Raw genomic sequence first — 12,892 nt, forward strand, 5'->3', positions numbered from 1 at the left:
TTTTTTTTTTTTTTTTTTTTTTTTGGTTCCAGGGATCGAACTCAGGTCCTTGCCCTTGTGAGGCAGGCAGTGGAACCACTGAGGTAAATCCCCAGCTCCATATATATAATTTTTTTTTTAAACTGAGAGAAAAGGAACAGTAAAAACTTGCTTGTGAACTCAATGATGAAAAACAAAACTATGCTCATAAAAAAATATGCCAAATGATCAGGGGCCAGATTGATGTGAAGAGGGTGATTTCTTCTCTGTTATTCAGTCTTGCAGATTTTCTGTAGTGAGCTCTCACATGCCCTTTATGGTCGGAAAAATGTAAGAAAATAAGATCGCTGCAGCCGTGCATTGGACATGAGTGTCACGAGCTCCCCCTGTGCTGATGTGAGCTGGGGGTGACCCGGAGCTTGGGGGAGTGGAGCTGTGGGTAGGGCATCCTGAGGCCAACTTTCGGACAGAAGCGTGAGGGTGAGGGTAAGGGAGGCCGGGCGGGGCGGCCCTGTGTCCTCCGGACCGTTGCCCCCATGGGTGGGGAAGGCCTGGCTGGCAGCCCCTTGGTTCTGCAGGCGGAGTGGGCGGCCCCGCGGCGCTCCCATGGGTGAAGCCAGTGGCCAGTGCACTGAGGGCCTCTTCTGCCCACGTCTTCCTTTGCCCTCCCTGCATTGCCCGAGCCAGGACCAAGGCCCGGTTCCCTTGCCGCCACCACGGAGCGGTGGAGAGGGGCTCGGGGTCTCGGTCTGCACTCACTGGCCGTGACCGTGGGTGAGGCCTCCGCCCCCATCAGTAAAACAGAGGTGATGAGTGGTATCTGTCTTAACGGGGCTGCTGACTGAGCCGACGCAGCTACAGCCTTCTAAATGGCGCAGGGGATATTGTGCGGGTGGTTCCCGTTGTCAGAGAGCGATTCCGATGCTAGACCGCCCCGGCTCAAATTGCGCCAGGGTCTCAGTTCTTCCACCTGTAAGATGGCAGTAAAGATACCACCCACCTCAGGTGTCTCTGAAGATCAAGCGAGTTCCTGTGTGCCTGGCACGCAGGGCTCTATCCACAGTGCTCAGTGAGGTCAGGCCATGTTTGGCCCCACACCCCACTGTGGCTCAAGCGGTTGGTGGCCAGCTGGCCCCTGCCGCTTCGTCTGACTGGCGGCACCCAGTACTTGGGCCTGCCTGCGTTTCCAGAGGGTGCTGGTGTTGGAAAGCGGGGTTCCGGGTGTGGTGAGGGGAAGGCTTTGGGGGGATTGTGGAGCATTTTCGGTGAAATCTAAATGATTGCAGACCCCGATGGTGCTTACTTCCCCTTGTTTCCCTGCCCTTTTGCAAAGGATCCGAAGCGAAGGAAAAAACAACTACCCGCGAAATAAAGAGGGACCATGAGAATAACAGAAAGAAAGTAGAAATCTCACTTTTGAGGCTGCCGATGGGGTAGATAAATGGGAGAGGAAGCGTGGCCTCTGCAGAGCAGATCGGAACACTTTGTTCCCTGGAGAGCGGAGGCCGGGTGAGCAGATGCTGCTGCGTCGGGGCTCCGAGAGGCCGAGCCTGGTTTGGGGGAGACAGTGGCGATTAGGCCGCCCCCAGGCTGGGGTGCTGTCCCACTGAGAACCCCGGCCGGGGCGGTGGCAGGACTGGGGTGGGTTGTCAGGGGGAAGGCCCGTGCGTCCAGGCCAGCCGTGGGCTCGACCGTGACCCCCAGGTGTGTCTCTGACCCCCTATCTCGTGGCGCATTTTCTGTGGCCCTCAGGCAATCCGAGGAGGCCCAAGTGTTTGCCGAGCATTTGCACACCGTCCTTCTGGGCTCTGTGCTCCTGCCAGCCCTGCCCGTGGCTTCCTTGGTGACGGCGTCTACTGACTTCTCATTTGTTCTCACTTTCCGATTGAGGAGCAGTTGCCCCACCCTGGCAGTGGGTGGCTGAGGCAGGAGGGGAGAGAAGAACCTAGGGAAAGGGTCAGCCTGAGCCCTTGGGGAGCCCAGCTGCCACGTGGAGGGTTCTGTAGGAGTGGACAGCGGAGTGGAGGCTGCTCGGACAGCCGGTGGGCTGCGTCTGGCGGAGGGACCCCAGAGATGAGCTCTTGCTTCCTCCCTTGACCACGCACGACACTTAGCACCAGGCCGGCTGCTGGGTGCACCCTCGCTGTCCAGCCCGGGAGGCGGGCACTGTTGGTGCCCAGAGACTAGGGTACGAAGAGGCGCAGCTCGGGATTCTCCAGGCAGCTTCCTCCGGCGCTCAGTTGGGCCCTGCCCCCCTGCCCCTCTCCCCTTGCGTCTAGATAACTATGATAGTGGCTCTCTGCGAAGTTGCTTCTTAAAACCGCATGGGGAGGGGTGTTACTTGTCCCACTTGCAGATAAAGGGAGTCTCAGACCTAGAGTTGTGTGAGTTGCCTGGCGAGAAAGGGCTCTGGGGTTGGAGTCTCTGGAGTTTCCATTTCACCATGTGCGGTGTGAGCTGGTGCAAGAGTCACGGGGAGCATGGAGAACAGGGTGACCTGCCCCGCCCAGCTCTTCAGGTGTGGGTCTCCTCTTCTCTGACCGTGTGTTTTGGGCTTGCTGGTAACCAACCCCATCTGAAGGTTGTTTGGGGCTGCCGGGCCATCCATCCACTCGAGCATGTGAAAAGACACCTGGTTAGGAGCTGTGTGGCAGAAAACGGGATGAAGACCAAATGTGTCCAGTGTGTCCAGCACCAGGGGGGGGAGAGAGATCCATTCCTCCTGCTGGCCTCTCCTCTTCTCTGAACTTTCTTTTCTTTTTTTGAGTTTTTGAGACAGGGTCTCACTGTGTAGTTCAGATTGCCCTGGAACTCACTATGTAGCCAGGCTGGTCTCGAACTCACAGCGATCCTCCTGCCTCAGCCTCCCAAGTGCTGGGATTACAGGCATGCACCACCATGCCCGGCGTGATCTTTCTTTATTTCAGTCTTGGGGATTGAACTCGGGACCTTGTGCTTGTGAGGTAGGCGCGGTGCCACTGAGCCGAATCCCCAGCCCCAGATTTTTAATTGTGCCTTATCTTCTAATCTAAAGCAGATGTTGGAATCTTTTTCTTTTTTCCCTCAGTACTGGGGAAGTACTGGGGATTGAACCTAGGACCTTGGTACTGAGCTACATCCCCAGCCCTTTTTATTTTGAGAGAGGTTGTTACTAAATTGCTCAGGCTGGACTTGATTATGCTGTCCTCCTGCCTCAGCTTCCCAGCCCTCGCCCCCACACCTGGCTTGGAATGTCCATTTTAGAATGAAGAAGGTTAAGGCTTTGAGACAGTCACACACAGACACACACACACACACAGACACACACACACACCCGTCTTCCCAAAGCGGCCGTGGTTTCTTTTGACTCATTTTTCCTTTGCCATGGCTCAGGTCAGAAATACCAGCTCCCCATATGCCATGCAGACAGCGGCCAATCTGCTTTTGCTGGAATGGCTCTCTTGTTCTAAGGTACAGGGAGTGTTCTGAGGGAAAGCTGCTAGATTTGGGCTGGGAGCTCACATGCTGTCTCCTGGGCCTTGGGAGGTGTTCAGTCCCGGAGCCTCAGCGTTCCTGGGCCGGCAGAGCACTAACAGGAGTTGAGGGAGGAGCCCCCAGCAGGTGCTTGCAGCCAAGGAAGTGCTGCACCACTCAGGCCCGCTCTTTGCTTCCTTCCTGCTCCTTTGCTTGATTTGATACTGAGGGCTGTTCCTGCAGCCCAGCTACACAGTTCTGGGCTGGCCCGGGGCAGGGCCGTACCCTGTAGGAAGCCAGACACCTTCCCCTGTGCAGCACACGGGCTTGGCCTAGGCTCTGGGAGGCAGCAGGGACCCTGAGGCTGCTGGGGTGTGGGAGACTGAGGCGCACATGTTGCTGGGACCTCAGTAACACCTGCAAACTGTCCCCTTGGTCTGTCTTGTTTCTTCCTGGGTTAGGATGAGACTCAAATGCCTCAAGAGTTCAGAAGACCAGTTTTGGGGGATGCTGGGGTGTCCCCACTGCTGCCTTTCCCAGGCTACTTCTTCATGTACCTGGGCCCATGTCCCCAAGCGTGGCTGGCATGGTGCCCTGGGAGGGCAGGAGCTCACGAGGTCCCTGAGCCTCTGTGGCCGGGTGAATCCCACACTGACCAGCCTGGAAAAGCAGACTCCCAGGCCACCCCACGAACCAGTCAACGTTGGACAGGGTAAGGGGCCTCTCAGGAAAGCTTTGTCCTAAGCCTGCAGCCAGCCCAGCTCCCAGCCTTAAGTAAACACAGAGATAGGATCGGGTGTAGCCAGGAAGGGTGGCAGGGTGCGGCCAGGGAGAAGAATGGCAGGATGTGGCACCGGGCACGGTTTGGGCACCCACGCCTCGGACTATTGTTTAGGGCAGCCCGAGGCTCTCCATTCCCTGGGGCTTTGAGAGGAAGTGACATTCCCCTGGGACGGAGCCCGCCCCATCCACGGAGGGCAAGCCGGGAGTGGGTGCCTGGCCGCCCCCCTCGGGTCTGCCCGTGCCCGTCCCCGTCCCCGTCCATCCGTCCGTCTTCCTGTACCCCTGGGTTCGGAGTCACAGTCATGCTGTGATGACTGGAATTTATCTCTGCATCTAGATATTTTGGGGTGGAAAGGGGCTGTGGTTGTGAGGGAGGAAGGGCTGAGGGTGAGGATTCCTTGATTCCTTTGCTTCTCGTCCTGCACGGTATGTCGCTGACACAGAGGAGGAAGTGGCTGATGGTTTGATTGGGGGAAGGGGCTCCAGTATGCACCTGTGGGGGTGTGGGGGTGGGGGTTACCTGCAGAACTTATGTCCCAGGAGGTGACAAATGAGGATAATGGGGTGTTGGGGAGCGGAGAGCAGCATGAATCCAATACCTACCACAGCAAAGGCTTCGATCACCTGTCACTGGTGCCTAACACCGTAATTTATGGAGTATTATTGAGCATCTGCTATGTCCGGGGCACAGAGACAGGCGTATCTCCAGAGTTCCCTGGGTGCCATAGGGTAGGTTCTCCGGGCTACTGGGCGAGTCAGAAGTAAATCAGGTGTGGGATGTGTCGTTACCCACCCATGGGTACTTGGCCAGATTCTAGGTGTCTAAAATGTGAAATGGGCACATCCGACAGGGTGTGGGTTGTTAACAGAAGGCAGGCTGCTTTGTATTGAATTTTCTTATTCCCATTTTACCTGAGGAGTGAAACAGGATCAAAGAAGTTAGGTTCCCTGGCCCTTGAGGATGGTGCAGTTAACTAGGTTGGGGTCCAGGTGGAGCCAGGTCTGCCTGACCCTCAGGCTTTTCTCCCCACCCCTGACTCTCGTTCTGGGTACTTGCACTGTATCACTTATCCTCACAGATCTCTGGGGTATTTATGCCAAATCCTTGGTGAGGGGACAGTTCCCAGGAGTTGGCTCACCCATGTCAGGCAGGGATTTACACCCAGGCTGTTGGACCCAGGAGCCTGTGGTTTCCCAGCCGTTCCACTGGCTCCCGGGTCCCCTGGGTGACTGGTAACTGGCAGAGGTGAGGCGGCCTGTGAGGGCTCCCTTCCTGCACCACTTCTCACTGCACAGATGTTGTGGTCCCCTTGGGGAGGTCAAGGGGCAGTGTTGTAGAGAGGCTTCATCCCTCTGGGCGGCCCGGGACCTTGGTTCCCTCAAGGTTGTGACAGGGCAGGAGAAGAAGGCACTGACTTGTGCTTCAGAGGAGGAGAGGGAGGCAAGGAGGTGCGCTCAGATCAAGGACCGTGCTGCCTAGAGCGAGACCCTACCCTGATGGTGCCTCTTCCCTTCTTAATCCGGCCCAGTGCCTGCAGGTATAGGTCAGAAGCCAGTGGGCGGGGCGGGGCGGGCCAGTAGGATCTGGCAGGGTGATCTGGTGGGCTCCAGCCCTGGCCAGCAGGCCAACTCCTTCCTCCAAGACAGTTGGGTCACCAGGAGCCTCGTCTTTGTGATTGGGGCTGTACTGGGGGCCCAGGAGGTGACTCCCGGGACTAATGCAGCTGTGCCTGGCCGCATGTGCCCCAGGGGGTGACCGTAGAAAAGGCCATTGCCCTCCAAGGCAGGAGGAGGTGGTCTTGGGCCACGCTGTCCACATCAGGGTTTTAGATCTTCCGGTGGCCGCGCTAAAAAAATATAAAAAGAGGGTCAGTGCTCAGTGGTGCAGCACTTGCCTGGCATGTACAAGCCCATGGGTTGGATCCCCAGCACTGTAAAAAAGTACAGGAGGAGGAAACGGTTGCAATCAGTTATGTGTGCAGTCTTAAGTGTATTTCATCTAAGCTGGGTATGGTGGTGTGCGTCTGTAGCTCCAGAATTCTGGGAGGCTGAGGCAGAAGATCACAAGTTTGAGCCCAGCTTAGGCAGCTTAGTGACTTAGAACTTGTCTCAAAAAATTTTTTTAATTGTCTTTTTTAAAGAACTGGAGATAGAGCTCCCAATGAGACCCTGGGTTCAACCCCCCCAGTACCCCCCCAATTTTCTCACCCAGTCCACCCAAAATGCAATTTTACTTCGTCATCGATAGGCAGTTGTGAATGAGACCGGGTGTGCTGAGTCCCTGACCCTCGGCACGCAGTTCCTCCAGGACTGCCGCATTGTGGCCCAGGGTCCTGCGGGGAATGAGGACAGAGTGCCAGCCGGGGTGCGGGGAGCCCCTAGGCTTTGCCCAGCTCCTCTGACCCAGCTGCCTGCTGTGGCTGCTGCTGGGGTCCCTGGGCTGCAGTGGGAAGAAAGGCTTTGAGGTTGGAGCTGCAAGGCCAGGAAGTTGGGGCAGAAAGGAGGAGATAAACCCGTAAGACCCAAGTCTAGATGGAGGAGGAGACCTGGTGGCCCGCCCGCGGCGGGTGTGGGACGAGGTGGCGCGGAGCCGCGGGGCTCAGGAGCCCACAGGTCCGCATTGTGCGCCTGTCACACTTCCTTTGGCTTTATTGCTTTTGTCCAACACCCCATTGTCTGGTTTCCTTTTGTCCCCCTTTCAGCGCTGCTGCCTTTTATTTTCCAGCCAGCCTGGTTGTTTTCATTTCTTTTGTCTGAAGTTCCTGAGAGGAAGGTTTTATTTTCAGCGGTTTGATTAATTCACAGCTTGAGCCCGGGGTTTGTTTGTTATGTAATTGCTGCCCTCGGCTTCAGGATAATACCCCTCCCCCTCCCCCTCCCCACCCCCACCGGGCACCGCCTCCGCCTCCCCGGCCCCTCCCGGAGCCCGGATGGGCTGAGCTGCCTGCTTCCTGGAGGTGCTGCGGTCTCCCTCCTGGGTGGTGGGAAGGGACCCCAGGGCGAGCTGGGCTGGGGGGGTCTCCTCTTCATCTGAGGGAGATGGGCTGACCCTCGTAGGGTCAGGTAGACCCCTCTCTTCCCTCTCGGTCCTGGCTACTCGGGGAACCCCGCAATTTGAAAGTGGGTGGGCAGGAGGGTCTGGTATTGTCTGCCCTGTAGGGTGGAATCCAGTGAAATTCTCATCTGTGTCTTAGTCAATTACAATGCCCTTTTATGCTCTATTGTATTTGGTACTGCCACTGTGCATGATTCTGTTATAGTGTTCCGTTACAAAAACCATTTTACAGAATTGATACAATCTATACGGAACTGATGGCTATACAAATACAGTAGCTCCCCTCCCGCCTTGTCCAAAGTTTCACTTTCCGTGGTTTCATTTACCAGAATAAATAATGCTCATAAGATTTAAATTCCACTGTGCTCCAAAAGCATGATGAAATCTCATTCTTAATGTGAGTAATCCCTTTGACAGTGTATCCACGCTGTATAGACTACCTGCACCTTAGTCGCTTAGGAGACCCGTGCTTCCCAGAGTGGCTGCTTTATCTCTGAGAGTTCAAGTGACCCTTATTTTACTTAATAAATGGGACAGGCCAGAGAGAAGCCATAAAGTGTTTCCATTAGCTGAAAAGCTCACAGCAAAAAAAAAAAAAAAAAAAAAAAAAAAAAAAAAAAAAAAAAAAAAAAAAAATTTATGCTGAAGTTTCTAACAGCTACAATAAGAATTAATCTTTGGGCGGGGGATTTAGCTCAGCGGTTCGGTGGCCTGCCTTGCAAGCACAAGGACCCGAGTTCAATCCCCGGTACCCCTCCCCAAAATCTTTAATCTGTGAAATTGTGGAGAAAGAAAAAGAAGGGTGTGCTGCTTGTGCTCTCGCTACTCAGTGCTTAATTCAGATGGAAAGGGCCTTACATTTGTGTGTATAGAAAACATTAGTTTCTTCAGGGTCTGCTACTGCCCATGGCTCAGCCTCTTACTACTGAATGCATCTCCCCAAGGATATGCGGGTGCCTCTGTGTCATCTGCACCTACAGTTTAAGGGAGATTTTACTGTATCTGATTTTCTTTTCCTACACACCTTCTAAGAATCGAACTCCAACGAGTCTTAGTCTGTGTTTTGCTGCTATAATAGAACAACACAGATAGGTTCGCTTTAAGTGAGCAGTTTTTCCTCACTGTCCAGCAGGCTTGGAAGTCCAAGCGGCTGACATCTGTCCAGGCTTTCTTGCTTGTGTTAGGAAGGGCAGATGGAGAGGAGCCAAATGCACCCTTCTCACAGGAATTGCCTCTAATTAGGCACCCCCTCCCAGTAGGGTTCCACTGGGGTGGCGTGTCCTGGTGTCCTGCAGTCTGGCTGTGGGTTTGGGTTGTGTTCGAAGGTAGTCCTGTGCAAATACATTGTTGAGAGTTGTTTCCTCCTCAAGGATGCTTCTAGCTGGTTGTATCAGATTCATGTGGAGGGTTGTTCAGATCCCTCGGCCCATCCCCAGAGATTGAAGCAAAGTCATCAGTCCTTGTTACAAAACAAACAAGCCCCCTGTACGATCTGGTCCTGTGTGGAACTGGATTCAGCCAAATGGGACAAAAATCTTCCCATTAGGGGCCGGGCTTTAGCTCAGTGGTTCTGCTGCCTGCCTTGCAAGCTCAAGGTCCTGAGTTCGATCCCTGGTACCAAAAAATAAATAAATAAATAAATAAATAAAAATTAAAAAATCCCCCCACTAGAGTCTGTTCCCTAAACGAAACAATAGAGCACAGCTATTTACATAGCATTTATATCATAGTAGTTATGAGTAATCCAGAGATGAGTTAAAGTACATGGAAGATACAGGTAAGAGGCAAATATTCAGTGCCCTGCAGATTCCTAGGGTCGCCTTAACAAAGCCCAACTGCAGTGATTTAGCAAACGCCAAACCTGTGCCTTCTATACCGCCAGCTGCTCTAAGCACCCGTAAATACCAGCACATGACCCTCAGGACTGCTCCACACAGCCGGGCATCTGTACTGATTTCACAAGTGGGCGGACGGAGGTGTAGAGAAGTTTAGCAACTTTTGCCCAGCACCACGCAGCCCATCGACCAAGGTGGGGCCCTTGACAAAGGGAAACTGGAGCTTGGGGTGCATCCTGGGGCAGGGTGGGTGTCTGCTGCTCCAGCCTCAAGCCTGGCACTCTCACATGTCTGAGATCCTGCAATTGCTCAGCCCCTCTCAAGGTGCCAGGCAGTGGAATGGCAGAAGGGAAGGCAGCGTCTCCAGAGACAGGACTGCAAATGGCCAGACTCTGAGCCAGAGATTCCAGTTAAATATCAGAAAATAAGGACCTGTAATTTATTTTCTCTCTGTGTGTAACCCAGCACCTTTGCACTTAGCTATATCCCCAACCCTTTTTATTTTTTGAGACAGGGTCTTACTAAGTTATCCAGGCAGGACTTGAATTTACAATCCTCCTGCCTCAGCCTCCCAGGTGTTGGGATTACCCTGGCTCATTTCTCCCACCTTGAATAAGTACTTGAAAATAAGAACCATTTCACTTTTACCTCATCGCAATTAAAGGGATAATGGGCTTAGGGTGCAGCTCAGAGGTAGAGTGGTTGCCTGGCATGCGTGATGAGGCCTTGGTTTCCTTTGGATGGAGCAGTGGCCACTAAGGCAAACTGGCCTGGGCATAGGAGTGCCAGCCACTCAATTCCGGCTGATTTTCGTCATTGTGCTAGAAGTTCAAATCCAGGTTTTAGTGTGCTGCCTCTGGCTTTTTGCGTTTTGGGTAGCTGGTTCTAGACATTTGAAAACACAGACACACACGTAGTCTTCCCTGCCTCAGACCCCGCTGTCAGCTGCAGTCCTAGTGCTGCTGCAGGCCACAAGTACTGAAGGTCAGGCCCCATGGTCTCTAGATCTTTCTATTTAAAAAATGAACAAACAGCTGGGCGTGGTTGCGCACGCCTGTAATCCCAGCACTCGGGGAGGCTGAGGCAGGAGGATTGCTGTGAGTTCTGGCTACACAGTGAGTTCCAGGTCAGTTTCAACTACATGTGAGACCCTGTCTCAAAAAACAAAACAAAAACGACATCAAGCATGAGAAAGAAGAGGAGTTTTTTCCTGAATTTTCTGTGGGTTCTGAAAGTAGGTGTGCTTGGTGTCCTGTGGCTGCCCTGTGGGGCTCTCGGCCTCACCTGCCCCCTCCTGTCCTCTTCTGCAGGATGTACATGAGGAACCCTGTCTCTGCTCAGCTGGCCCTGGATGGTGCTGGGACCATGGTGAACTGCTCCATCAAGTCCGAGGAGAAGAAGGACCCTTGCCATGGGGACCCCCAGGCTTCGGCAGCTGTGGCCGAGCCCCAGCCTGGAGACCCAGCCCGGGACCCCGCCGATGCTGCTGACCCCCAAGCTCCAGCTCAGGTGCCGAGCGCTTTCCCAGGGGCTCCTGGGTCCACGTCCCCGCCCCGCGTCCCTGTGTAGCCCAAACCCTGCACCCAGCCTCACTGCTGGGCAGCAGTTGGGGCAGAAATGGTTCGGTGAGCAGAGGGCTGCTGGGTCAGTCGCCTGCCTGAGCTGGATGGGGACTCGCAGCCTAGTGGTGACTGCCGGCCAGGGTTGGTTGGGGAACGGGATGGACACAGAGTCTGGCTAAAAGTTAGCTGCCAGCTCCTTCACGAGGTTTGAGAGAATCGGCTTATCCCACGTTTTACATCGCTGTTCAAAGGCTATTAGTTCCTCACCCCTAAAAATGGGGGGAGCTGGGGAGAGCGTGTGTTCAGGGAGGGCTTCCTGGAGGCGCAGGGCTTCGGGGATGGGGCGGCTTCTGGCAGGAAGAGGAGCAGCCTTTCCTAGGGAGGGCAGAGCTGGGGCAGCGGGTGTGTCCTGCGAGTAATAATTCGTAGCTGGCGTGGGGCCCCTGACTGCGGAGGCAAACCCCATTCGCAGGCTTGAACGCCCTTGATCCCGGCGGCATTCCTGTGTTGTGGGAGGGATTAGCGTTCCCATTTTCAGAGGAGGGAAGTGAGGTTCCCAGAGGTCCAGGGACGAAGGTGGGAAGTCGGGCTTGCTTTCCTCTGCTCTCCTGTGCCCTTCACATGGCCTCGGGTTAGGGGCCAGCCTGCTTTGAGGGTGGGGCGGACGGCCCTCCAGGCGAGCAGTAAGGCAGGGGAGAGCCCGGGGTCCCCTTGGGTGGGCATCTCTGGGGCTCTGTGACAGTTCAGTGTGTCGTGCAGGAGTGTAGCTCTCCGGAGAGCAGCGGGTCCCCAGAGCCCAAGAGACCAGGCACCTCTGAGGCAGCTTCTGGAGGCCAGGAGAAGCTGGACTTCAACCGCAACCTCCAGGAGGGTAAGAGGGAGTACCAGGCAGAGGTGGCCCAGGCGGGAGGGACAGGGCAGCGCCCCTCAGTCCACGGTGTCTTCTAGTCGTGCCGGCCATCGAGAAGCTACTGTCCAGCGACTGGAAGGAGCGGTTTCTGGGAAGAAACTCCGTGGAAACCAAAGATGTCAAAGGTGAGGGCCTTTGCGGCTGGCCTGGCTGTGCAGTCTGGGTGTGAAGGGCGGTTCATGGGCCTCGTGCCTGTCCCATGCCACTTGGGTGCTTCCTGGTCCTAGAGGTCATCACGCCCCTCACCTGGGGCCCCAGGCAATAGTTCTGGCCGATCCCCACCTAGGAAAGGCGGGGAGACTCATCCTTCGGGTATAGATTTGGGTCTGGAGTAGGGGGGACCCTTGTGACGTCAGGCTCGGCCTTCCCTTTTCCCGTCTAAAATGGGCAGGAAGTTCGCTTTCGCTTCTGATGATTAATTCTGGCTCCAGGGACCTTGCTGAGAAGAGGTTCTTCTGGTGCAGCTGCTTGGGTTCCTTCAGCGATCGTGTCCCCAGGGTGGTTGATCCCACCCTAGGGGGAGTTTGTTTTTTTGGTACCGGGCATCGAACTCAGGTCCTTGCGCTTGCAAGTCAGGCGGTGGAACCACTGAGCTAAATCCCTGGCCCATTTGTTTGTTTGTTTGTTTGTTACCCTAGAGGGAGTTTAAACCAACACATAAGCCCAGGTTCCAGCCCCAGGGGTGGGGCCGGGGCACCTGTATTTTTCAAAGGCACCTTGAGTGATTCTGATGCAGATGGCCAAGTGGTCACCTATTACTATGCCCATTTATAGATGTTTTCAAACACCCTAGTTGCGGTGGCACTTGCCGGCGTCCAGCTACTCGGGAGGCTGAGGCAGGAGGATATTGCAAGTTCAAAGCCAGCCTGGGCAACTTAGTGAGACCCTGTCTTACAATAAAAAAAGGAAGGCTGGAGGTGCATCTCAGTGCCACAGTGCTTGCCTAGCTAGCTCGCACGAGGCCCTGGGTTCGGACCCCAGTATTGCAGGAAACACCCTACAGTGCAGAGAAACTGGTAATGTGCCTAGTGGGGTCTTGGGGATGAGGTCGCAACCGCCTAATGTACGTCCATCCCATGGGTGGGCGAAGGATGGACGGATGGACTAACTGGACTCTCTGTGGTGGCTGTGCCACCGGGGAGCAGGGACCCAAGAGAGCCTGGTGGAGAAGGAGCTGCAGCTTCTGGTCATGATCCACCAGCTGTCCACCCTGCGGGACCAGCTCCTGACCGCCCATTCGGAGCAGAAGAACATGGCCGCCATGCTGTTCGAGAAGCAGCAGCAGCAGATGGAGCTGGCCCGGCAGCAGCAGGAG

The 12,892-nt window shown here is 55.1% G+C and overlaps 1 protein-coding gene across 1 annotated transcript in view; it reads left to right on the forward strand.

The window, feature by feature from the left end:
- Sox13 (SRY-box transcription factor 13) overlaps window positions 1-12,892 on the forward strand; it is a 23,773-nt gene that overhangs the window by 5,431 nt on the left and 5,450 nt on the right. The window contains exons 2-5 of the mRNA XM_033762180.1: window positions 10,416-10,614; window positions 11,427-11,538; window positions 11,616-11,702; window positions 12,723-12,892. The exon at window positions 12,723-12,892 is cut by the window's right edge and continues 1 nt beyond it. Coding sequence (XP_033618071.1) covers window positions 10,417-10,614; window positions 11,427-11,538; window positions 11,616-11,702; window positions 12,723-12,892 — 567 coding nt within the window. The 5' untranslated portion in view covers window position 10,416. The remainder of the gene's footprint in view (window positions 1-10,415; window positions 10,615-11,426; window positions 11,539-11,615; window positions 11,703-12,722) is intronic.

This window comes from Fukomys damarensis, unplaced genomic scaffold (genome assembly GCF_012274545.1).
Source record: "Fukomys damarensis isolate Sample0158 unplaced genomic scaffold, DMR_v1.0_HiC HiC_scaffold_11, whole genome shotgun sequence".
NCBI classification, from domain to species: Eukaryota; Metazoa; Chordata; class Mammalia; order Rodentia; family Bathyergidae; genus Fukomys; species Fukomys damarensis.